Source organism: Chaetodon auriga, chromosome 22 (genome assembly GCF_051107435.1).
Source record: "Chaetodon auriga isolate fChaAug3 chromosome 22, fChaAug3.hap1, whole genome shotgun sequence".
NCBI lineage: Eukaryota > Metazoa > Chordata > Actinopteri > Chaetodontiformes > Chaetodontidae > Chaetodon > Chaetodon auriga.
This window is the reverse complement of record NC_135095.1, coordinates 17700984-17726451: the sequence shown is the minus strand read 5'-3', so window position 1 is coordinate 17726451 and position 25468 is coordinate 17700984. Positions and strand designations below refer to the sequence as shown.

General features: G+C 43.5%; 1 protein-coding gene across 1 annotated transcript; it reads right to left on the bottom strand.

Moving 5' to 3' along the window:
* Positions 1–771: 771 nt before the first annotated feature.
* prkcq (protein kinase C, theta) lies at positions 772–21556 on the bottom strand. Its single transcript, XM_076722457.1, has 18 exons — positions 21489–21556; positions 15496–15874; positions 10166–10365; positions 9465–9525; positions 7140–7320; positions 7020–7051; positions 6837–6922; positions 6253–6382; positions 4968–5077; positions 4496–4625; positions 4212–4381; positions 3608–3781; positions 3436–3527; positions 3235–3297; positions 2981–3119; positions 2292–2480; positions 2030–2158; positions 772–1761 (listed from the first exon to the last, which is right to left on the bottom strand). The coding sequence occupies exons 2-18, from the start codon at positions 15611–15613 to the stop codon at positions 1606–1608; spliced, it is 2160 nt and encodes a 719-aa protein (XP_076578572.1). The 5' UTR covers positions 15614–15874; positions 21489–21556; the 3' UTR covers positions 772–1605.
* Between the last annotated feature and the right edge of the window lie 3912 nt (positions 21557–25468).

The following is a 25468-nucleotide window of genomic DNA, read 5'->3' as shown; positions in this document are numbered from 1 at the left end:
TGTCTCAGATAAGTGGATAATTGGTGTCGGCATTGGGTCTGTCAAGATCTTAACATCTGAAAATGTCATGTGACTTTGATTTAGTGTTAAATGTGTCCCTTTCTCTTCCTCTGTGCTGTTCAGCCTTTGTTTGCATGTATTTTCAGTCATTATCAGTGTAGTTTCCTGTGTGATTGTGTCCTAATGTATTCATGTGGATAGTTAGCTGTCACTGAGTTTCACACTTACGTTGGGCTGGATTTCATTATGATATACACCACGGCAAGACAGAGTTTTATTGACAGATAGTAATTTTACTCTGCTGTTTATACTGAGGTATCTGGTGCTTTAGTACAGTATCTCTGGTTGGTATCAGGCCATTGTGTGCAGATGGAACTGCTGCTTTATGACAGTTTTTCTGACAAAGCAACTTTGTTTGTCAGGCATTGAATTCACTGGCTTTGTCAAAAATGTGTATTCCCATCACGCTCTTTTATCCGTAAACTTTTTTCAGTTTGATTTCTGGATTGTTGGTTTTGTGATGTAAAATTACTTACACTGTGATGGAAGATTTTGTCCAAACTGTTGACTGCTTACATCAAACTGTGTGCAGTCCCTGCCTGTCTGCCACATGCAGGACTAACCGTGGTAAACACTTCAGTGTTTTTCTTACCACGAGAAGCAGTTTGAGATGTTTTCTGGATTTCTTAGTACATTTCCCCAACTTTGGAAAAAATGTTGTAAAGGATAATGATAAGTGGAAAAACTGAGATGGCAAAACAGACAGGGGTCTAAAAAACGCACATTTTATTGTACAGGATTCACAATGAAGAGAACAATGAAAACTACAGTATGCAGGGATCTAATAACCTCCTGAGGTATGACAAGAAAACACACGTAAACAAAATCCCTGTAACTGAACTGGGCTACACATTAACAGATCTACATCCAACTGACAGTGCTGTATATCCACAGAATTACATTACATTTATTTACACAACTGGCTGTTAAAATTGAATTTGGTGTGACTAAATTTCTCAGCTGGCTTTACTTGAAGAGTTGAACTTCATAAAGTTTTATGAGGCACCATAAATTAATTAGAATACATGTCCTTTTGATAAACACAAAGGCAAGTTAAGGGGCTTAAATTCTTTAAGGGGGATTCTATAGATAATTAACAGTCTGCTTTTAGACAAAGTTTGTCTTGCAGTTGTGATTTACACTGTGAGAACAATTGATGCTTGTACATATTTAACTAATTATATGTTCAGCATCAGGATGGACTTCTGGTGACTTGATCGTCTGTATTTGTAGTTTTGGTATGTGTTCTTCGCCTCGTTGTCTCAGTGCAGACTTTTTGTTGCTCGGCTGTTTTCAAAGGTTTTTGTGGATGTTTTTGTTTTTGTCTGAACTTGTGGAAATTAGAGAGAGACAGAGAAGACATGCGACAAAGATTCGTCAGAGTTGAGTTGTATGTGCATTGCGCCCAGGACACACCTTTAGTGGTTATCATTATGTCTATGGATACAGTTGAGTTTTGTGACATTCACAGTCTAAAGTCTCTGCAGTTTGATTCAGTTATAACTGAGCGGCTTGTTCGTAGGCAGCAGCTTGCTGGTCGGGTGGTCAGCATGTGATGCGAGCCATCCCCGGGTTAATGAAGGAGAAGTTTCTGAACATCGTCTGGTCAACGCTGTTGATGAGTGTCCGGTCGGCACACGACAGCCGGGGCTTCTCATTGATGAACTCTTTATCAAAGTTACTGCAGTCACTGGGCGACGTCTGCAAGAGCGAGAGGGAGAATATTTCAGGACACACAGTGATACGAGCAATACACGACTGATTTAACATGAAGTGAAGTATGTGGTCATACGATGAATTTCACTGTCATTATTAGATGAGAAGGATAAAATATTAAAATATAATTATTTTTTACACTGGAAAATTTCTCCACCACTTAAAGTAGATAAATACAATATGCAACTCACATACTCAACAGGAAAAAAAACAGATTTGACTGAAAAAGGGAGACCATGCTGAATGGACTTACCAGAGTTGGCCTGAAGGGTGGCGCCACCTGCCGGTCCTCCAGGGCTTTCCAGTCGGTGCTGCTGAAGAAATTGTGTTGTCTGATGTTTCCCTTCACTCCCAGGCGCTCCTCAGGCTCCCTGACAAACAGCTGCAGCACAAACACACACATAGGTTAAAAATGTACACGTATGTATTAAGGTCTGCGTTATTCTTACAGAATTACTGCTAATAAACCCCCAGACACAACCGCTGACACACCAACAACACACACAGCATCCGACCTTGACCAGAATGTCCTTGGCGTCTTTGGTGAGCCAGCGGGGATAAACAGGGTTGTCTGTCCGTATGGACTGGAACAGCTCCTCTTCATCGCGGCCGTGGAACGGAGACTGACCGATCAGCATCTCGTACAGCAGCACTCCGAACGACCACCAGTCCACTGAGCTGTTGTACTTCTGACCTAGCAGGATCTGACACACAAACCAGCACACTTACTGTTAATACAGGCAGCATGCAGCTCGCTTTTCTGCCTTTAATAACATATTAATGAAGTAATATGACAAGACTGTGCACGGTTGGATAAAACTCATGTTTTTCTTTACTGAAGATATCTCAAAGATCATTACACATGCTAACCGGTTTAGGGATTGCAAATTCAGCGGTTTGGTGTGCTGGTTTAACCCTTTGAGCCAAAGAAAAATATATTTGTATTTCATTTATTGGCATGAACACCTCAAGATAGTAAACATGTATCCAACAATAAAAGTTTTTGTAATTGATACAGCAGGTGTTTTCCATCATTTTTCAAACACCTGCTGTGTCATCGCTAATTGGGATTTGGCCAGAATTGCAACCTGGAAGTTATAGCCCGTACATTTCTCTACCTCAGTGTTGAGTTACCAGTTCATCCATAATCATACATCAATATAATAAAGGTGCGTTTCCATTATAAGGAGGTGTGTGTGGTCACCTCAGGAGCGATGTAGTCTGGTGTTCCACAGAAGGTGGATGTCCGGGACTCATCCTGCATGTTCTCCTTACACATTCCAAAGTCTGCTATCTTTATATGACCCTCAGAGTCCAGCAGCACGTTATCCAGCTTCAGATCCCTTGAGAGGATAGGCAGGACGTGAGCAAGACATGAAGAACTACAGAAAGCAGCCCTCAGTGTGGTGTGTTGTTCATCAGTGTCCATTCACTTTCTGGCTTATACTTAGAATTTACCTATAAATGATTCCTTTAGAGTGCAGGAACTGGAGCCCACAGATGATCTCAGCTGAGTAGAAGCTGCAGAAAGACACCAAGAGGCAGGAGACAAGGATTTATAGCAACAGAGAAGCAACAGTATGAAGGCCGTTTAGCATAACCTGGTAAGAGGTGCATATTCAGCTTATTGGATGTTGTGCTTTTTGGTGGGATACCTACGTGGCTCTGTGCAAGTCAAACTTGTGGCAGTTCTGGATGTGGAACATGAGATCTCCTCCATTCAGATACTCCATCACGAAGAAGAGGTTCTCCTGGACACAAACATGCAGAGGGGTCAGGGATGACATGTTCGTAGATGAGTTCTTAGCATCTGAGTGTACATGGTTCTTACCTTGGTTTGGAAGGTGCAGTAAAGGTGCGTGAGGAAAGGATTTTCCCAGGCTAAAGAGAGGACCCTCCGCTCCACCATGGTGCACTCGACGTCATCGTCCATCAGCACCACGTCCTTTTTTAGAGCCTTCACTGCGAAGAACTGCCCGCTTTTTTTCAGCTCAGATAGAAACACCTGCAAACACGACAAAAATTAAACCTCTGCAGCTGGACAGTTCAGAGTTCGTTTGCCCTTTTCTAACACCCTCTTGCTGGTGGAACAACTTTGCAATCAGTGACATCAAAGCAACAAGAAGTCTGTGGTTTCCTTTGTAAACTGGCTGCACAAACAAGTGTGACTGCAAGCCGTAATGTGCTGCCTGAGACCTTCATGTTGATAAGAATGACCAAAATATCACTGATGAGACTGGTGGAAAAACTGTGTCCTTGAAGGTGTACATCATTATTTTTAGCAAAAATGAGTCATTTAACACAACTAAGATGCACGATCTTCACCTTTAATGTTCTTTGTTGCTGTTACTGTTTGTGTTATGTGTTGCTCAGTTCTGATGTACATCCTGCTCTGTGCTTTGCTTTTCTTCTTTGGATCAGATCACCTCCAGTACCTTTCCAAAGCTGCCTTTCCCGAGCATCTTGTGCAGGATGAAGTCATCAATGGTGAATTTGGGTTGGTGGTCCTTCCTGGGAACAGCGTACAGAGGCTCCTCTTCTGTCAGCTCCTCTGTGATCGACTTACTGATGTCAGTTGGTCCATCCCACGAAACACCCTGCAACTCTGCATGAAGAGGTAGGTCAGGAGACAGGAATGGGAAAGAAATGATTCACACCAAAAAAATGACTATCAAATAGAAATTTCTTGATGAGAATGAAGATTGCAGAGGTTGTGTACCTTTGTTTGCAGGTGTAGTTGTGGCTGCTCCACCTGTTCCTAACGCAGACGGAGTTCGGACTGTTCCCGGCTGGCCAACACCTACCGGACCTTCTCGGCCAATAATATCAGTTTCTCTGGTGCTTCTTGCCTAAAGGCAAAAGGTAGGACCAGTATCAGACTTTGTGGGGTTTAAAGGTTTGTGGGTTTGATCCAGCATTTGTTTTGTTGGCCGTGTTTAGGTCAAAACATTAGAGAAGACAAGACCTTAACAACACATTTTAAAACCCTCCTAAGTGTGTTGTGCATGGACTGGCACATGTACACAGTTCTCCTGAATGTCTTAGCAGCTTCAGGGCAGGTTTACTGATGTGGGAGTTGATGCTTTCAAACTACACCATATTTAAGCTGAACACAATCATCTCAACAAAAATTCCTCAAAAAAAGCACACGTCGAAACATTTTGGAAGAGCAGAAGATTAGCTGGTCTGACCTGCTGCTTACTCTCGATGATGGCCAGAGCCTCAGCCATCAGTTTTTGGTTGACCCCGCAGAGGTTGGCTACTTTCTTCTGGCATTTATGATGGACGTTCATGCTACATTCTGCACAGAAAAGACAGCATTACCACAGCTCATCGCGTCATTAGAAATATGCCATTTGAGAACACAGTTCTGTATCTGGAATGGACGCAGTGCTACACTGGTTTCCTCACTGTTGTCACATTCTGCCACAACATGGATCTTGTAGTACTTTCATTACAGTGACAGATGGTTTAGCATATTAAAAAGGTGCTTTATTGAGGCTCATGCGGGTAGAGGTCCACACAGGTACTCATAGAACTGGAGTTACATCCAGCAATTACTATGGACTCTGGAAAACTCTCAGGCCATGTGTGTGTTTGCTAATCAGTTTATGTCAGACTGTGTAGAGCTCAAGGATGGATCAATATGGACTTCAAACTTAGAACTCACAAGTTTTGCCATTTTTTTGTTGCTTTACTGTTAACGGTATCTGCAGCAGACGACGTCTGGTCCCCAAACCCTAGCGCCTCGTACACACTGACTGCACCCTTGTGCTGGCTTGTGTTGGAATTTGAGTCATTTGACACGGAACACTGAATCGTCCAGCTGCCGTGACAGCTGCAGTGTGTTTCTGCGTATTCCTGCTGTTGTGCCAGCTGTTGGAGGAATATCATGTCATACCGTAGACTAAATTATTGTTGCTTCTTCGGTAAACTGAAGGATTAAATGTTCCTATGCAGGCTGAGAAAACGTCCCTCGGACTTATGTTTCATAAACCTGTATTGAAATCTGCTGACCTCTGTATATCCTCTGTCATTTTTTTGTTGTTTTTCGTCATCTTAACAGCAGACAGTGATGTATGCTGCACGGATGGTAAAGCTCATTAAGGCAAATTTGTGATTTGGGGTAATAGAAATAAAATTCACTTGAATTGGCTCGACTTTTCACGGTCCCGCACATCTGCATATTTGAGTGTGTTCAACATTTGCATAGTTTGCCTTTCAGCTGTGACATATGTACATTTTACATGATCGTTTACTGGAAAATTACACACCTCAGCTCCAGTATACACTGGGCCAATCTCCAGGGCCAGTGCTTTATTTATAACTTTTATTTCAGGCTACCTTCAATTAGTGTGCCTTCAAGGCGAGTCAGTGTGCACGAGGTGTACCCTTAACTCCACAAGACAAATGTTCAGCTTCTTAACACAACAAGATGCATAAAACCACAGAAATCAGAAAACTCCTGCCTCTCACCCTCACATTTGAGCCCCTGCTTGGCGAGCCCCCACAGCAGAGTACCACAGTGCTCACAGAAAGTGGGACTTTTGTAGTTGTAGACTTTAAACCTGTGGGGCATGTCGATCTTGAAGCGCTCCTTGTGAATCTGCAGCACACACATCACATCATACAGCTTATCACGGAGGTCCCAGTACAGGTTAAGCCTTGCAAACAGGATTGGGACAGTAGCAAACAAAGCCAAGAGCAGCAGCAGTAGAAACACTTCCTGTATCCAAACAGTGGGTGGCAGGTGTGTCCTTTATACCGTCTACTGCCACATGAGGCTTTTCATTCTCTTTTGGTTTCATGCATGTGAACTCAGGCATGCAGCTGAGGAGGAAGTGAAACGAGAGCAAGAAGATAAAAGCAGCAAATGAGACAAGAGGTGTCTGGTGTAATGATAGCTCTGCATGAGCGGACTCCTTGATTAGTAAGCATTATAACCACAAGTTTACAAATCTTTTACACATGCCGCATCAGCAACCTGTGGATTTAACTCTGACTGCTTGGAAGAAACGATGCTGCCATAGAACGTTAATGTGAAACGATGACGTGCTTACCATTGTTTCTTTGCTGTTCACAGCTGAACCGGTGCATTTGGCGATTACTTTGTCGATGCATTTTTTGTGAATAGCTGCATTGCACTCTGAAAGACACAAAGATGACAGAGTTGAGACACATGGGAAAGGGGAGGAAGAGAGAATCATTCAAACTCCATGACATCAGTGGAAAATGTCACTCACGTCTGCACTGGTAACCCTGCTTGTTAAGACCCCTGTGACAGATAAAAACAGGTGAAATGACTAATATGATAATGAAGGAGCATAATTTGGTGATCCGTGATGTCTGCGGTTGTTGCGTACCAGACAAACTCTTTGCAGACGGAGCAGAAGGTCGGTTGAGGGAAAAACGTGGCGCTGAACTCGTGACATTTGACGACGTGAATTTTCGCCTGTTTGATGGCGCCTCGCCGCTGGTGGAGGGCGAACAGACCCTCTCTCTCCCGTTCGGACTCCAGGTCTCCCTCAGTCTGACCTGCAGCGTCTGAAACACATCATGCAACCTTCGTTTAAAACCTCAAAGGGACGCAGGAGAAGTTGAGCTCAGCTTCATCTGGGAAGAGAGTTCACAGACTGCCAAGAAGATTTCACACCTCTATTTCGATTTCGCACCTTTTGTGTTTCTTACCAACATCAGAGTTTCATTTTTACCAAAGTATGAGTCTGTAGCTCATCACATGGGTGAGTCGTCTCTGTTGCAGCTCCACTTTGTGATCTCTGTTCAGAATTTCTACAGTTTAACAAAAACTTTGTCCAGTGTATTTAAAACACAAGTCCTCTTCTCCTTTGCGGTACTTGTTGCTCGTAAACTGCTGGCAGTACTTCAGGCATGATGAAACGCAGCTCCAGGCTTTGATGGTGTGTTCAGTGGCATGTAACTTTTCATTGATTGGCAAAAAATTATAAAATCAGCCTTACATTCTGGGCTTAATCCAGTAAATTGATTCCTAGAGGTGGTGCTTGGGTGGATGTCTTGGGTTCATTGTCAGTGGAACACTGTGTTTATGTACGTTTAGAACCACAGGAAAGCGTAGTCTGAGTACTTTTGTATGTGTGAGTGTACTTGCATACAGTCAAGCTGATTCAGATTCTGACTGCTTTCTAGAATCTGTCGTTCTGTATTGGCTTTGCTGAATTTCGGACTCTTGCATTAGTTTGCCGATAGGTTTCAGTTAGTTGCTGCAGCTCTGGTTTTTGTGCTGTAATGTGATCTGCATCATTTCTTTAATATTTTGGATTATACGATGATCGCTGATCTCATGTCTGTGCATTGAGTCTGGAGCTGGAGTTAGGACGTGTAGCCTAGCTTAGCATGTAGGCTGAATGCAGGAGGAAACGGTTAACCTGGCTCTGTCCATAGTTAAAAATATGCCAGCTGACACCTGCATGGTTACCTTATTCACACAGTTTATATTGTTTGTCAAACAAACATGAACAGAAATGTAAAAAGGTCTGTTTGTGACTCTGCTTTTGGGCTCTGCACAGGCACAATGGTACCAAACCCTCAGTCAGTGTGAGCAGCTGTTGATCACAAAGAAATCGTTCCAGCACAATCCTCCCACTGAGCCCAGCTCAGCTGTTCATCCTCTCCAACAACTCCTTTTTAAAAAGTGGAATATCTATTTAGAGATTTATCTGTGTAGCTGAGTCATCACGAAGGCTGCTCAAGTGCAAATATGGATTTAATTAAACTGTCAGTCAGTTGGAACACAGTTTATTTAATTTTGACGAGCTGCACATGAACAGTTATGTGTCTGCATGTGTTTGTATGCAGTTCATGAGGAAGTTCCAAGGATGGTGCTGTCACAGAGCGCCAGTTACTCTGCCACCTGTTGTTCTCAGCAGTCATTTCCTATTTGCTCGGTCTATATATAGAAACATGAGATGACTTCTCCCTTTAGTTGTCATTGGCTTCTCAGGCTCTGGCATGGTGTTAATGTCAGGAAAGCACCAGTGAAAAGGATCCGACACAAAGCACACACACATCCACCTGCGCCGCTTCGAACCAGCAGTGGGCAGAGACTCCACACTTGTTAGTTTTAGTTGGAGAAAATGTAATTAGGCTGCGACGATTAAGGCTCGTTAAAAACACGAGGGTGCAAGTGATACATGCTTTTCAAGGACTGTACAAACAATGTGGATAATGGCCAGTATTTTACCATCACATTCACTATTTATACGGTATTTGACCATTTTATAACCCCAAAAAACTGCTCTGTAGAAGTGTTGCTGTTCTCTACTGTGACATTGTACTGTGATATAACACACTGTTTATTTTATGGAAAACTATGAAGAAATGTCTGAATTTGACAAAAAAATAATGTGGTGCACAGAAAACGATCAACTTTTTTTTTTATTGCTGTCAGGAATCAGAATCAGTTTTGAACCCATTTTAAGGGAAGATGTGGGAGTAGACGGCTTATTTCTGGGAGACCGCAGCAGAGAGCACTTTGAGTTAAAGATGGAGAAAACATTTCCTTCTTGATTAGACTTGACAGCCTTTTTACTTCAGATCAGAAACAGAACTGTCTCTGTGTTCTCTCAGGTTTTGTTTGGACAGTTGCTTTAATTTGTGTGTTTTGCAGTGCATTTTAGTCGTTATAAGTGATGGAGGTTTGAGCCACTCACCACTTTTCTCCAGATAATACCTGGCCTCCATCCGCAGGCGGCCCTGTGGCTTCAGCTCCAGCTGAGACAAAAACAAAGACAAACTGAAACAAAAGCACTGTTTTACCAAAATTCATGAGAAAAACCTTGAGAATTAAAAAGGAAGGATGTGGATTCATGATGCATGAACTGTATAACGGAGGAACTGTGCATGTGATGCTGTTTGGACTTATGGAGGCAGACGGTCTGGCGCATTCAAACACACAAATCTGATTTGAGTCATCCATTTCGCTTTGTGTTTGTTTGAGTCTTTGTTTGGTATCAGAGACAGTTGGTGTCTGGTGTCACTCAAAGTCGTGTCTTTCCAGGGAAAAAATATTTCTATTGCACAAGAAGTGATCTGTTTTCACTTTCTGATTAGTTAAAAATAAACCGAGGGAGAACTGGCTGACTAGTACGAGCAGTGATGGCCTCCATTCAAAGCCCTGGGGCACCAGCACACCCCAATTTTAAAATAATATTTTAACAAGTAACTTTAACTAAAGCTACATCACAAACAACAACAATGGCAGACTACCAGATTTCTTACATGAGCACCACTTTAATCACTTGGTCTTTTGACCCAAAAGTGAGTCAGCCCATCTGGATTTTTGTTGGAATGGCCAAACAGCCGGTCCGGGAGGACAAACACACCACACACACGCCGATCCGGCTGCACTAACCCAGATCTCCAGCTTGCCGTTCTCCTTCTTGCATCGTGTTGCCAGCGAGTCCAGGGCCACCGTAGCCTCAGACTTCAGCTCTGCCGTCCGGTCCTTCACCATCACGTGCATGATGCGGCCGCGGTGGACGTGGGCGTCAAACGTGGTGCTCCACGGCGGGTACATGGTGGGCTTCTTCTGCTTGTACACTTGGCCCTTTTCTGGAAAAAGGAAACAAGGCGCTTCTTCATTGGCTCTTTGCTTTGACTTTCTGTTTGCAACAGACAGGAAATAAAATAAAAATAAAGCTGCGCTGGGTGATTTTCACTTTGACTTTCACTTCAGTACCCAGGAATCCTGTGCGTCAGTAAATTAAACACGTCTTTATACTGGCAGGGCGGAAGTGACACAGCCATCACAGATGACTCAGTCTTCTTCTTAAAGAATGATTCTGGGTTTATTCTGTATTTCCCTTATTGACGACAAACCAACAGTGAATTGATTCTACGAACAAGTGTTGTCTGTGTCTGTCCCCGAAGCTTCGTATCTCTTATTCCTTTGTGCCATTGATCAATGAAGAGCTTAACATTGAACTTTCAGGTGATCATTGGCAAAACATGTGTCATTGAAATTTGGTTAAAACATATGTTTGAGTAGCATATGATAAAAACAGCAATGCCCTGCTCATTTAGGAAATTGTATAGCAATTTATTTAAATTTTCTGTATTTATTGTTCCATGTTTTAATGGCTTTCTGTCTTCAGAATGAACATATGGGCCCAGACCTGAGAGCCACAGAGAGGCATTGAGAGACTCTCGTGTTGGTTGTCGTCTTTTTATGGGATTTGTTGACAACAACAAAAGTATAGAATATCACTCGCCTCGTTCTCAAAGGATTTAACTCACAGGTTTTGATTGATAACACCTGAAAGACGGGGACGTTTCCTGCCAGTGGTGAAAGCCGACACCAGGCATTCATCTGAGCAAACGGGATGAATGCGTGGTGTCGCTCTCAGGGGATTAGATGCTCTTTTATAGTCTGAAGCTGTCATTCCGAGCTGAAATCAGTGACTCCTTTACATTACAATATATGGTGATTTCATGCCGCGTGCATGGTGGAGTGTTCGATGTCTACAGTCCTGTTCCCCTCCGTTGTCGTGGGTAGTGCACTGGAGGATGTTGTACCTGCAGTGATCTGGACATTGGACCACATGTGCAGCCGACCTATATTATTATTTTTTTATCACAGTCTTGAGAGATTTTCCATCGCATTAGAAAAAAAATCCCTAATTGACATCTGCTGATTTTTTTTTTTCTCTGCAACAACATCCAAAATATCCACTTACATAACAGCCACATGCCATCCTGCTGCTTCAACAATAAAGCCCACTAAGCTTTTTACTCCCACAGCGATCTGCGGCCTTCTCCATCATCGGCTCATCGCCTGTCAGTCCACCAGCTCTGGCAGCTGCCGTCTGTGCCGATTAAAGCGCCCAGAGAGGAAAATATGGCGGTTTCTCCACAGACACACAGGCTGCATCAGATTCTGTGAGTTTCCTTGCAGCGTTATGCAGTGTGAGAGGTGACATGTTTTTGGTGTCAGCCTGCGCTCAGTTCCTGTGTTATTCTGTGAAAAAACACCAAGGTGGCATTTAGATTGAGGTGTGCTCTCATGCCTCTGCCGCGTTGACAGAGCTCACAGCCTCTACTTTTTACGCTCTGGAGGTGTATTATCAAAGACCTTAAATTACAGATTGCTTGAGTTGTTGACTTTGGGTATATGGACTGTTTCATACAGACACGCATCCCCGAGCCCAAAGGAATTTCACAAGGCTAAGAGTTCCAACAGTAAAGTGTTAAACGAAATTCAATCAAATAAACGCACAGGATTAAGATAGCATGAAAACTAATGATTAAGACTTAGAACTGAGGCACCTTAAATAAAAGGCTAAAGAGATGCGTCCTGAGATTTCATCTAAAAATGTCCACAGGGTCCCTCAAATCAGCAGGCAGGCTCCAGAGACGAGGCCCACTCCCCGTGAGTTTCATAACAAAACCTGAAATCCCTCCACCGAAGGAATTCTATTAGCAGCATTTGGGCTGAAAAGCCTTGACTCAGCATGCAGGTTGGCCTCATTAGGCGGATTCTAAAAGTGGAAGTTAACCAAGAATGGCCCACTGGGTGACTGCAGCTGTCGAACAAGACTTCCCATTAACACAGAGGGATACAAACAAAGCCGAAAAAAGGAAACTGTTAAGAGGCAGTTACACGAGCAAGTACAGACAAAGAGTGCTTATTTACAAGCTGTGTTATGAGGGCAGCTGCAGTCTCATAAGACGCCTCCTTTAAGTGGCATCGTCAGCAAAACCCTTGAAAGACCAAAACCAACAGTGATTGGGTCTAATAAGTGCCGTCCGTTAATCTAAAGCCTCATACGTACGATCCCTCTGTGCCGTAGAGCTCAGTTATATTGTTGCACTGATGCCCCAAATACTCGGTCGAGCACCAAATGTGGATTAATTAACCGCTGAAAATAGTCCCCAACCAATTCACAAACTACTTCTGTTTGAGTAGCATGTTTTCAACGCTACAGAGCTCCGCAAGGTCAGGAAGTGACTGAGCCTTTTCTCAAACTATGTGCAGACTTTATGAGCTGCTTTTAAAGATTTTTGTCTTTGGTAGGAACTGATGGGCTTTTGACATTTTTATGGGACTTATTCGTCTTATTCTTTAAGGACAGAACTCATTCACAAGCTTGTAACATCATACGTGCAGCTACAGAGATACATTTTGCATAAAAAGGCAGGTTTTAACAAGAACTTTAGCTGAGGCTTGTAAAACTACAACACTATTACTTTGCCTACTTGATATACAGTAAATATGCAAATGACATTTTGTACATTCACTCCATATTCATACAAAATAAGCTTTAGATTAATCTAAAATGAAAGTTACCATTATTGTAAAACTTCATTACTGTAATCTTCATCGTCCTGGACGAGATGAGAGCAGTCAGGTGACTCAGCTCCTTGGTGCTTTTGGCCAATCGTGACTCTTTATATATGAAAACAAACAAAATGACACGAGGCCTCAAAGCTGCAGCTCTGTGAATGACTTGTGCTTTGCTTTGCACAGTCAAAAAGACTCCGAACAGTCTCAACTTTGTAGAGGACTTCAAAAGAAAAGCTTTTTATTGAAGCTTTCCATCACTTTTATTTTGAAGATGAAACCAGCCGCAGTGAGCCGGAGCGCCTGATGGCAGCCATCTTTATCTCTGCCAAGCGAGGCCTGAGGGGATCAGGCGTTTGGTCATGTGTGTGCGTGTCCATGTGTGTATCTGTTTGCTGCTAATCTCACATGTGATTGGACTAATTTATTTTGTACATATTTACGACAGTTTGCTCAAGGACGTCGTTTGTGGTGATTGGCAATATTTGAAAAAAATGTTTTGACTGCTGCCGGGAATTTCTCCTCCGCAGCTCGAACTGTGCCGCGATGCACAGTCGGCACTCCAAGAAGGTGAACCAGCACCTGTACCAGTCCAAACTCCATAACGTGGTCCATGCTGCACTTGAACTACCCACCCTCATCAATATATGATGGTCCTTTCTGCAGCGTTTTCTTGATTCAATCTTTCTCATTCAAGCACGAGAAAGACTTCAGTCCGAGCTGAAGTGAAATGATTGAGACCCTTCACTGAGTCAGTGGTGTAAATGAAGTGCGCTCACACACCGAGCCTCTCTCTGCTGCCTCGCAGGACCAGCCTTGTGGTTTTACAGAGGAAAAGAAACATCAGAACGCTCCTCTTTCCTCTTAGTGACGCTCTGTTTTTAGCCCTATCCTGCACTCATGCTCAACAGTGGTTAAACATAGCCAGATGCAGAACAAAGATATCTGCTCTGAGTCTGTTATCACGCTGGGAAGTTTCCCAGACTTGAGACAATGAATGTGAATCAACGACCGCAATGATCTTAAAAAATGAAGGACGTTTTAAAGTAAATGGGCCGTCTTACGTTTCTAGTCCTATCTTTATCTGTTGGTGCATCCTTCATCACGGTGTGTGGAGCCTGTCGCACTGTACCTCAGATCTCCCGACAGTGTTACAGTATATATACTTATACAGTGCATCTACTTAGCCTTGATTGCCTTATAACCTGCAGCTACTACAACTACAGCATTTTTCACAATAATCTACTGTCCAACATGCCTAAAAAAAAAAAACGTGGCTACTTCTACATTTCTATATTTACTCCAAACACCCACTTTTGTAGCGTAAAATGCGTCACTTCCTGCTTACAGAGAATTTTTTTTTCTCTCTGAGAAAGAGCCGGTAAACATATGGTGCTTACAGGAGCAAATGTAGAAGTGGAATTCATGTTAAATTGACTGTCAGCCAGCAGCCGAAACCCAAAGGTCAGAATGCTCACAGAAACAAAGAAAAGCAGCAAACTATCACGTTTAAAAAGATGAAACCGATGAACGCTTCAGGTTTTTTCCTTGAAAAATGACTCAATCAGCTATCAAAATAGCTGCTGACTCATTTTCTCTGAAGCTATCCACCAAGCGGTTCAGCTCAGTTTAAACTGAGAACCTGACACATTTGTCAACATAGTTGTGTCAGAATGCTCCATTAGAGACGCTGTAGGTCAGTCTTTCTTGATCAGTTTCACAATGTAAACATACAACTCTGATTCCAAAAAAATCTAGACATGTCCTCCACTGAAAACAGTCCAAAGACAACAGATTGAATGTCTGACCTCATCACCGTCATTGATTTCTGTAAATATCTGCTTATTGTCAATCTGATGCAGCAACATGTTTCAAAGACTGGGAAAGATGTGGAACGCTCCAAAAACACCTGTTTGGATCATTCCACAGGTAAACAGGCTCACTGTTAACAGGTGAGAGCATCATGATTGGGTATGAAAGGCGCATCCTGGAAAGGCTCAGCCATTCACAGGCGAGGATGGAGCGAGGTTCACCACTTTGTTAACACGTGATTGGATGAAGGAGCTGAACACATGGACTCAGAGACACTTCAGAAAACTGTTGTCAGTAAACAGTTTGTTTGGAAATGACCACATTCTGTTTTTATGTCCAGCTGTCTGGGGACACATCTGTAATCAACTATCAGTTATTAGAGCTGGACGATGCTGACCAGACCACGACTGATTCTCAATGAAAGGTCAAAAATTGCTGAGATTTTGGTCGAACTCTACTGACATAAGGAGCGGTACTTAACCAACTAATCAATAGACACAAAATTCTGCTAATTGTTCATTTCAGTCAGATGTCGAACAGAAACATCAAACGCCTGCTGCTGTCTTCAGTCTAATGTTTTGTAAGCTGACCTGTGTCGACGGCCTCCTTCATGTAAACGGCACAGTATGGGTTCAGCACCTCCTCATGGTAGGCCAGGCCCGGATCGATCTCAAAGTTGGAGAAACCAATCCGCAGGAAAGGCGACATGGCTGCAGGTCTCCTCTCTGTGACGTCCTCACAAATATCCAGACGACCTCCAGGAAACCTTGAGATGATCCTTCGCCGAGCTGTTTCAAGAGATGAGGTGTCTCAGATTTTGGAGACGGGTTCGGCGTCGCCGTCGACCACCTTTCCTCCACCGCAGCACACTGGCCCCTTCAGAGGAAGGATCGGCTGACAGGGGAGGAGGAAGAGGAGGAGAAAGGAGGAGGAGGTTCGCTGTCTTCCGCCCTTGACGCTTGAAACAACCTGAGAGAGGAAGAGGCAGACAAAGAGAGAGAGATATTTCATCACTCGTGACACCGTAACCACATGAGCTGGCTGTCAGCGAGCTTCCCTGCAAGCTCCAAACTTTGTCAGCTCCAGCTGGCTCTGCAGGCAGGCTTCTAAACTAAATCCACAACAAAACACCTCCCCACATGGACGCCCCGGTGTGTAAAGAAAACCCAATCAAAAGTGTGCGTGAGAAGAGGAAAATGTTTGAGGAGCCTCGCTGTTGTTCACACCAAGAAACAAACCAGCCGTCTGAACCCGACTTCAACTAAAATAAAAGCGCTCATACCTTCACGACTCGTAAACACCAGCTGTCACTTGGCAGACGCTTCGAGCACCTTATGAAAACCAAAATAATCTCCCAAAAAATCTCTCCAACTTTGCTTTCTGTGATCAGCCACAAAAATAAATACAGAAACCGCCTGCGCTGCCTCCACTGCAGCAGCTCTGATGGCACAGTCCTCGACTTGTGACGGTCGATGTGATATTTGAGGCCTGTCGGAGAGCTGTGTGTGTGTGTGTGTGTGTGTGTGTGTGTGTGTGTGTGTGTGTGTGTGTGTGTGTGTGTGTGTGTGTCTCCGCGGAAGAGGAGGCTGGGAGGTGACTATTAATAGAGCTGAAATACTAAACGCAGATCTGAGTCCGCAGTACTTGGTCATCATCGTCAGAAGCCGGCAAGTGACCTTCTTTACCGTAAACCTCGCTGACCCTGAGTCAGTGGTGTCATGTGAATAGACACAAAGTGCAGCAGGTGAATGAAAGGTACATACTGAGCCATTATTCCCTCCCTCACGTCTCACAAACACCTAACATGATCGTAATGAAGGTAAACAATGAGCAAGTTCAAACAAAAACCAGATCACTTCCTGTCCACCGCGTCCAGGGCGTCACCTTCAGGCCCTTCAGCTCCCTCCGCTCTCGCTGTCAGTGAGAAACCAGACAGATGTCCGCTCTGCTCTGACCTCGTGCCTTTTCTACTCACGTCTTTATTATTTTCTCGCTTTGTAAGCTAGTGTTAGGCACACAGGTAGGCCATCCAGTCCCTTCCTTCAGGCCCAGCGAAACGATTGTCCCTCACACCGTCCCTGTCTGTCAAAATATGTGTGTAACTCACTTGTGGTTTGGGGGTTTGGAAGGTGGGAGGGAGAGGAGGAACAAGGGGAGGCGCAGGGCAGGAATAGTTCTACGAGTAGCTCACCTGTGTCTGCAATGTATCTAACCCTAACCCAGTATTTGGTAGTTGTACAAACAGTAAGTAGAGTATTTGCCCTCAGCCTTAAACTGTGCTGATTGTTCAGCTGGTTCAAGTTGTTTTGGCCTGATTGGATTTATGCATAAGCACGACCTGTAAGGCGCATTATTTCGGCTTATACGCTCAAGTTTTGCCATAATTTCCAAACTGTAGAAGTGTAAATACTGTAAATACTAATCCTCTGAGCTTTACACCACCTACTGATGTTGACAGCACACTAACTTTTTGTCCGACCAACAGTCCCAAACTCCAATATTCAGTTCAGCATTGCAGAAGATGAAGAAAAACAGCAAATAGTCACACGTGAAAAAGCAGAACAGCTGCAGCTGTTTCGTCTGTCATCATTTCTTTTTCACTTTTCCACTTTCAATTTCTGTCATGGTTTGTTCTACATTCAGAGATGGAGCAGTTTTAGCCTGCATGCTGTCGTGGTGCAGAAATGGTCATTTTGTCCTTTTTTCTGAGCTAATGTCCAACATGCATAACCAGGCATTGGTGCGCATTAGCATGTGCTGTGGAATACGGCTCCGGCCTTGATTGACTTTTGATAAACTTAGCAGACTTTTTGCACTGACTAACTGAACACCATAATATCCCATTGAATTAAGATAATGATCGATCCTGATGTCTAAGCTCTCTCACACACTCACACCCCCGCCCAGCACAGATTCAAGCACAGTTGCAGAGCTGCAGCCCTCCCCTGCAGCCTCCTGTGCAGCTTCAACCTGGTATACGATGCTGCGCTCATGCTGGGGGAGTGAAACTTCCGGAGCCTGAGTTACGACGATATAACCACACTTCCTGTCTCTGGGCGGTTTTATTTTTCATGTCGAAGCCTCACAGGTGGGGTTCTCTGCAAACACACCACCGAGCTCAAAGCACAGCGACTCCTGATACACTTCAGATGATATGTACAAAGTTGAAAACATAGGTGTGTTTGCAACGTTACTGATGCAAACAAACCTTCATTAGCGTCATAAAACACTGATTTACTTCATGTTTACTGTGTCTTCCTGTATTAAAGGAGCTGTAGTTTGTTTGCTGCTGGTCTGTGGTGGACACAGAAAAGGAAAGTTTCCTGGGAGACTGGGAAAGATGTGGAACGCTCCAAAGACACCTGTTGGAACGTTCCACAGGTAAACAGGTTGATTGGTAAGAGGTGAGAGGGTCATGATTGGGTATGAAAGGGGCATCCTGGAAAGGCTCAGTCGTTCACAGGCGAGAATTAATTTGTCATGTCCAGTGAAAACCACGTATCTCCACATGTGTTGCGTGTTTGTGCTGAACTGAAGGATGACGTGTTCCTTCTTCTTCCTTCCTTCGTCTTTCTCCTCGTCCTTCTTCAGCTGAATGAACTCTTTAAAAAGCCTCTCGGATCAGCTGAAAATGCATCGTCACAAAGCTGAAAATAGCCTGTTTTTCTGAGCTCATCAAACTACGGGGTTCTCACAGGACGGCCAGGCCGCAGACGTATGATGATCTTATAGAATATGATGCATTGCTGCAGATTAAACCAGCCAACAGGATATAAAGAAGTTCAAATGAGCTCCAGCTTAAACATCTGCAGCAGTAAAAAGCAGTAAACGCATGAATGCAGCAGTGATGTTAATCCACAAAGAGCCGATAGAAGAGAAAAACATCATCATGAGTACTTTTACTTTTCATCCTCTGAGTACATTTAGCTGCTAATACTAACATACTTTTACTTTAGTGAGGTTTCAAATGGAGGACTTTTACTTGTGGCGGTGGAACATTTTCACAGTACGTAATACTTTTACTGCAGTAAAGGATCGGAGTACTTCTTGCACCCCTGCATGTCTGAATCTGACCTTTGATATTCTCCATACATGTCTGTGTTTATCCCTCTTCTCACATATATCCAAAGGCAACGCACCAAGATGCAACTTACAATGCTAACTGTTAGCATTTTTGCTACTTTGCACTGCAACATTTTCCACTTACTACAAATGAAGTTGTGTCTTATCTGGTTGTGAATCTACGTGTTTCTGTCACTGCAGGTGCTGCAGGATGATCTTCACAGTCTGGTTTATAGTTTCACTCATTAAACAGTCGCACTAGCCGGGAAACCGCTAGTAACTTCATCAGCTTTCATTTTGTCCCGCTCAACTAGCTGGATGAGCTTCAAACAGCTCCACTGGACGGATGTTTAGTGAAGTAAATTGTTAATTGGAGTAACCTTTAGAAGTGGGAGATGTTTCCTTGGGCAGCTCTTTATGTTCCGCAGCTGAATTATTTAAGAAGGTCTTACTGTGAATTTTCTCTGGATTGTTTTTGCTTGGCGCATTCGTAACGAGGCTGAACTATAAATATGATGAATGATTTTTCTCTGTAAGTTCTGCAGTTTTGTGCTCGTTCAGGCCTTTAATGTTGATTAAAGTTTGAGGCACGTGTGGCTCAGGTGTGAGGCAGAAGGCCGACGTGGCGCTCAGGAAAAGCACAATGTGAAGATGTAAAATGTGAAGCCTGTGGTGACGTCTTAATGAGATTACACCGTCTCTATGAAGTAACCCCGCTCCATGTAAGAGGATTTCGACTTGACCAACACGGGGGTCATTGTTCAAACGACTGCTGATCTTCACGCCGTAAAACCTTTGATTACTATTTTGAGCTAAACCTGCAGCTCAAATCCTCGAAATCAGCCGCTGATGAAGCCTAATGTGCTTTCCCACGCAGGCTTCTGTTCACTTCAACGTTTGCTTGTTTTCACGTCGAGGCTGATGTTTATCCAGCAGAGACACACGCTTTCATGTGTGCACGCATCAGGGTGGATTCACCGAGGGCACTCAAACGCCACCCGACCCACCCTCAAACACACACACACACACACACACACACACACACACACACACGCACACGGAGATGCAGGGAAGGTCAAGTACCAGTGTGCCAACGCCGGAGACCTTTCACAGACCTTTCAAGAGGGACGACAAAGTCGATCCGGCCCTCCCGCCTGACCCTCTGAACCGAGCACCATCAAAGCACCCTGTGTGTTTGCGCGTGTGTGTGTGTGTGTGTGTGTGTGTGTGTGTGTGTGTGCGCGCGCGCCAAAGCTTTTTGAAGTCGCCAAGAGAAGAGGGGGGTTGGCGGTGGGCTCTTTGTTGTTATTGACAGGAGGTCCATGTGTGTGACAGAAGCCTTTGACGCTCCAAGTGTCCCTGAAGTGGTCACTCGTTCAAAGATAGAACACGGCGAACACAAAGGATGTGACCTTTACACGATCGACATCAATGAGCTATCCCGTCTGTGAGCGTGTGTGTCAACGCTGCGTCAAAAAGGCTCAAATTCAGCTCGTTTTTGTTGTTTTTGCAAGTTCTGAAGTACTTTTATTTTATTTTATCCTTCTAATTCACAACATTCGAGAGGGAGCTATCGTACTTTGTCCTCAACTATATAGTAAATGTAACTAATTACATTTACTTAAGTACTCTTGTAGAATCTTGATGTACTTGAGAATTTTCCTTAACATGCTGCTTTTCATTTCTGCTTCACTACATTTAGGAGCAAATGTTTTAATCTGCATTTATTCGACAGCTGGAGCAGATTTTCCTCACAGAGAACATATGATCTGTTTATGTAAGATTATGGATTAAACATCATGGATTAAACAACCTGTATATACACATATGTATATGAAGTAGTACTATACATATTAAAGCATCAAATACCATTCAAATAATATATTTGATAATAAAACAGTGATGGGGTTATTCGGCTGCGTAATACGTAATTTAACTTATGATACTTTCCATACTTAAAGTAAGATTTAGACTGCAATGGAGTATTTTTACATTGTGATATGTTTACTTGGATCTGGACACGTCATTGCTTACTTTTTAATTCATTCACACGGGAGGAGACACTTTTGCAAAGGCGCTGTTTAATGTAAAACTCCATAAGTTGACAGCACCACTAGAACCAATCACTCATTTATTAATGAATGCAGCTTTTTTTAATTGTGCATTCAGTGATTATCAAGCCAGTCATAACATCTGTGTGTCTACATGTAGCCAAACAAGCTAATAACAAGCTCATAATCTCGCTTTCAAACCCAAAAAAACAAAAGAGGCCAAAATAAAAAGGCACTAAAGTAGAACCAGTTCACCAAAGGCTAAAGGTCAAAGACGAGTGCAGCTCTTCATGTTGTGTTTATGTTCTTACTGCAGTTGAAAGGTGTTAATTGTTTGCTGTACATGTAGGCTACAACACCCATACTCATATCCTCTTAATCCTTAATGCTGCAAACATCAGGAACAGTTTAGTTAAAAATAGTTAAAAGTTTGGAAAAACGCTGAAAACAGTGAGAACAGTGTCACTAACCTGTAAAAGACCTCTGAAGTTCAGCGCTCGCAGACAGAAGCTGCTCTCCATCCGATCATTTCTCTGACAGACCGGAGGGAGCAGAGACGGTGCATTTAACTGTGAAATCACGAGGCGTTTAGGGACTGTAGGAATATTAGAAACTGTTCAAAAAGTCTGCACCAGTGATCAAACTTTGGGTGTTGAATTAAAAAAAGGCAAAAGCTTTTTTTGTTTAGTTGTTTTTTTTAAGACATCCGAGCTCCATATGACATATTTAAGAGGTTACATTAAAGTCATGCAGCTTAGTTCAACGAAGGAGATGCGTTTAGGTACCAAGATGTCTGCTGCACTTTCCCTGAACATCTGCTGCAGCTGCAGGGCATTTCATTTCTAAAATGAACACCTTAAACGCCCGTTTAGTGTTGATGTTTTTCCGTGCGGCAGCAAATCTAAAATTCAGTCGCTGTAACGTCCGAGGAGATCCTGAACGCAGCATTGGTTTCCACCCACACACAGTGGGAGTGAAACTTCTTTATGAAACAACCCGATAAAGAAGAACTTATGAGGCGCGTTTGCTGGGCTTAGATGAGGAGAAGTCGCAGCCCGAGTGTTTCTGATGGAGTCCTCACTTCTGCGTCCATGTGAGACAGATGGAAGAAGCTTCACTTCAGCAGAATTTCACTTTCACAAAAGGTCTGCCTGCTTCTCTTTCCGCTGAGTTGAGGGCAGCAGTGACGACGTGTTGACGGACAGAGCTGTTTAACGCTGAATTCACTGGGGATGGTTAACATGTTGAAAGTTAAGAGCTGTGGTTTGACAGGTCTGCCGGCAAGCATGTGTTCATGCATTATTATGACTATTATTGTCAACCACGAGACAGTGACACATGACGCTTCGGTCACATTTTAAGATAAACTCTGCGCTCGGTGGAAAGTTTATTTTTGAGGGGGAATCAGCGCCTTTAGTAAGGAAACAAACAATTCACAAGAAGGAAATAAACATACAGTGAAGTGACACAGTAACACCGTCCGAGTGCAGCCTCAGAGTGACATGAGTCAGTTCTTCCCTTCAGCATTTAACAGACTTCATGCGCTGTTGTATTGCATGCTGTTGTGTGTTCAGCCCCTGTAAATTAGTTAATGCAATGCTTTTGTTTTTCTTTTAGATTCCTCCGCATACCTTCTGTAACGTTATAATGCTGTAATGCTCAAACAATACTGAAAAATTTCTGTTGCATCATAAATTAAGAGAAATGAGTTTTAGCATCTGAAAACAAGACAAATTTCTGCACCAGCATCATGGAAATGACCCTTGATCTCAAAAAAATGCTTGAAAGAAGTAAGAAAATCAGACTTTAGAATGAAGTGACTCAATAACATGAAGATTTTCTGCAGAAACCAAAGAGTTCAACACATCATAGATGTGCTCATTGGTGTTTTCTCCACCAGGAGGTGCCAGTGTTCATGTAATGGTCTTTGGGTGTGCAGCATGCAGGCAAAGACTTTAAGGTGGAAGGTGTTTGGGAGCGAAATGAGCAGTTAATACCTGAGGAAAAGGTGATCATTTGACCAGATTAAATGGCCCAGATTGGCATCAAGTCAGAATAAAAATAACGTATATTTCAGCTTTTATTTATAATCTGACTCTTCATCAATCTGTGATCCTGAGTGAACTGAAGGCCCAGATCTAGTTTTCCCAGCATCCCTCCGTCTATCCATTTATTCATCCATCCATCACATCCTGCTCAGAGGCAGGCAGAGCGCACCGCCTCCACAGCCAATCAGGAGATCAGATGCTCAGATAACACGGCAGCAGATGCCCGGCCGCCGACCGCGTCTTCCCAAACTCCTCCTTTGAATTCGTCTCCCGGACGCCGCGTCCGTCATGTGTCAGACGCTCAGTGTCTGAAGCAGGACGGGAAAGTCTCTGTGGGCGTTAACTGTGCTGGTGTAGCTCTCTTCCTCTTCCTACACCTGCTGAGTATTTAACACCTCTTTTAGCTCAGTGTAATTGTTGTATACACACACACACACACACACACACACACACACACACACACACACGCAGGAGGAAGAGCCATGATTACTAATTACAGCTCACACAGAGAAGCATTATGATACTCTCAATAGAAACTGAAGTGTTGCTGTCAGGAAAACCCCAGACGGCCATGTTGTCCTGTTAGTGCTGTTTACTGTACACATGCTGTAGTACTGAGCTGTACTATCATGTACTGTCTGCTAAAGTACTCTCCTCTACTGTCCTATACTGGCCTTAGACACACCGTCCTTTTCTGTCTTCTCCTGTCTTTTATCACACAGTACTAGCCTCTGCTGTTGTACACACTATTGTAGTGTGTTTTACTGTGTTGGTACTGTCATTTACTGTCTTCTACTGTCTTCTTAAGTGCTTTCTTCTAGTGTCCTGTACTGTCCTTAAATGTATTGTGGTACATTTTACTGTCTTGGTACTGTTTTTTGTTGTATTCTACTACACCACACTGTGTTTTCCTGTACTGTCTTCTGCTGTGCTGTACTGTCCTTTACTGTCTTTACTGTCCTTTAGTGTCTTCTACTAGACTTCACTGTACTCGCCTGTACTTTACTGTCCTGCAGTGTTCTCTACTGTATTGTCTTTCTGTCTCTCCTTTACTGTCTTTTACCGGACTACTCTGCTGTCTTTTACTGTCTTCTGCTGTGCTCTACTGTCATGTACTGTCCTTTACTGTCTTCTGCAATACCATGCTATACTACACTGTCCTGTCTTCTACTGCCTGTACTGACATGTACTGTGCAGTACTGTCTGCCTCTGCACTGTCCTTTACTTCCTCTTACTCTACTGTCCTGTTTATCAGTGTCCTGTTATGTCATATAGTGTCCTGCACTGCCCTCATAGTGTCCTCTGCTGCTCTGTCCTGTCCTGTAAGGTCCACTGCTTGACCTCTCTGTCCTGAACTGTCCTTTATTGTATTGCACTGCCCTCTGCTGTCATTTGCTGTCCCATATTGTACTTCAATTAACTGGTCTGTCCTCTCTGTCCTCTACTGGTTCCCAACCCAAGGGACCCTGTCCCCACAAGGGGTCGCCAAAGCCTCATGGGGGGTTGGGAGGCCTTCTTCCACAGTTGGCCAATATCTCATTTAATTCATTTCTGTGTTGTTGTTTTTAAAGCTTAGATCATGATTTAAGATCTAAACTCATCCTGCTTTAAAAAAGGACGCAGTTAAACAACCAAAGAACGAATTCATGAATATCAGGGAGAGGAAAACACTGAATTTGTCAAAAAAGAAGCTCATTAGGTATGTATGATTATCTAAAATTAGAAGAAAAAAGACGTAATACAGACTGACAATTGTATGAAAAGTTCCTGAAACGATGAGGGAAACTGATCTCTGATGAAACATTCACAGGAAACATTCAGCTCAACATGTCACAAACTTCCTGCCGTTGCTGCGTTCACGGTGTGGGTCGGTCCTTCAGTTTATCAGTGCTCTGTGCTCTTATTGTTACGAATACATTATGAACATCCCCGACACACGCCATGAGTCGGGGTCTCCTCTGCTGTCACTCAGTGTCCCCCTCTGCCCTCCAGCGTCTTTACTCTGACGTCCTCTCCTTGTCCTCCGCCGCTCCGTACCTGTGCTGTGCCGGCCCTGCAGCGGTGTTTCATCGGAGCGATTCTTCCCCTTGTGGAACGTGACGGCGCTTCCTTAAACAGCCAAATATTATTCTTGGCTCGTAGCCCTTCGTGTACGAGATGTTTTCAAACTGCTTTGAATTTCAAAACCTCGACTCTGAGCTGAAGAATCTTCTTTTGGGATTTAAATCAATTTGAATGTATCTTAAACAACATTTCTTATTTCGTTGGAGATTTTGGCCACATATTTTAGGAATAACTGTCTGAATGACGCTGGCAGAAGATGGACTGCAGATATGTACCGTGCAGTGTGAAGGCTTTGTCTGATGTCTGTTTAACCAAACAGCAAAAGGACCAACTTCTCC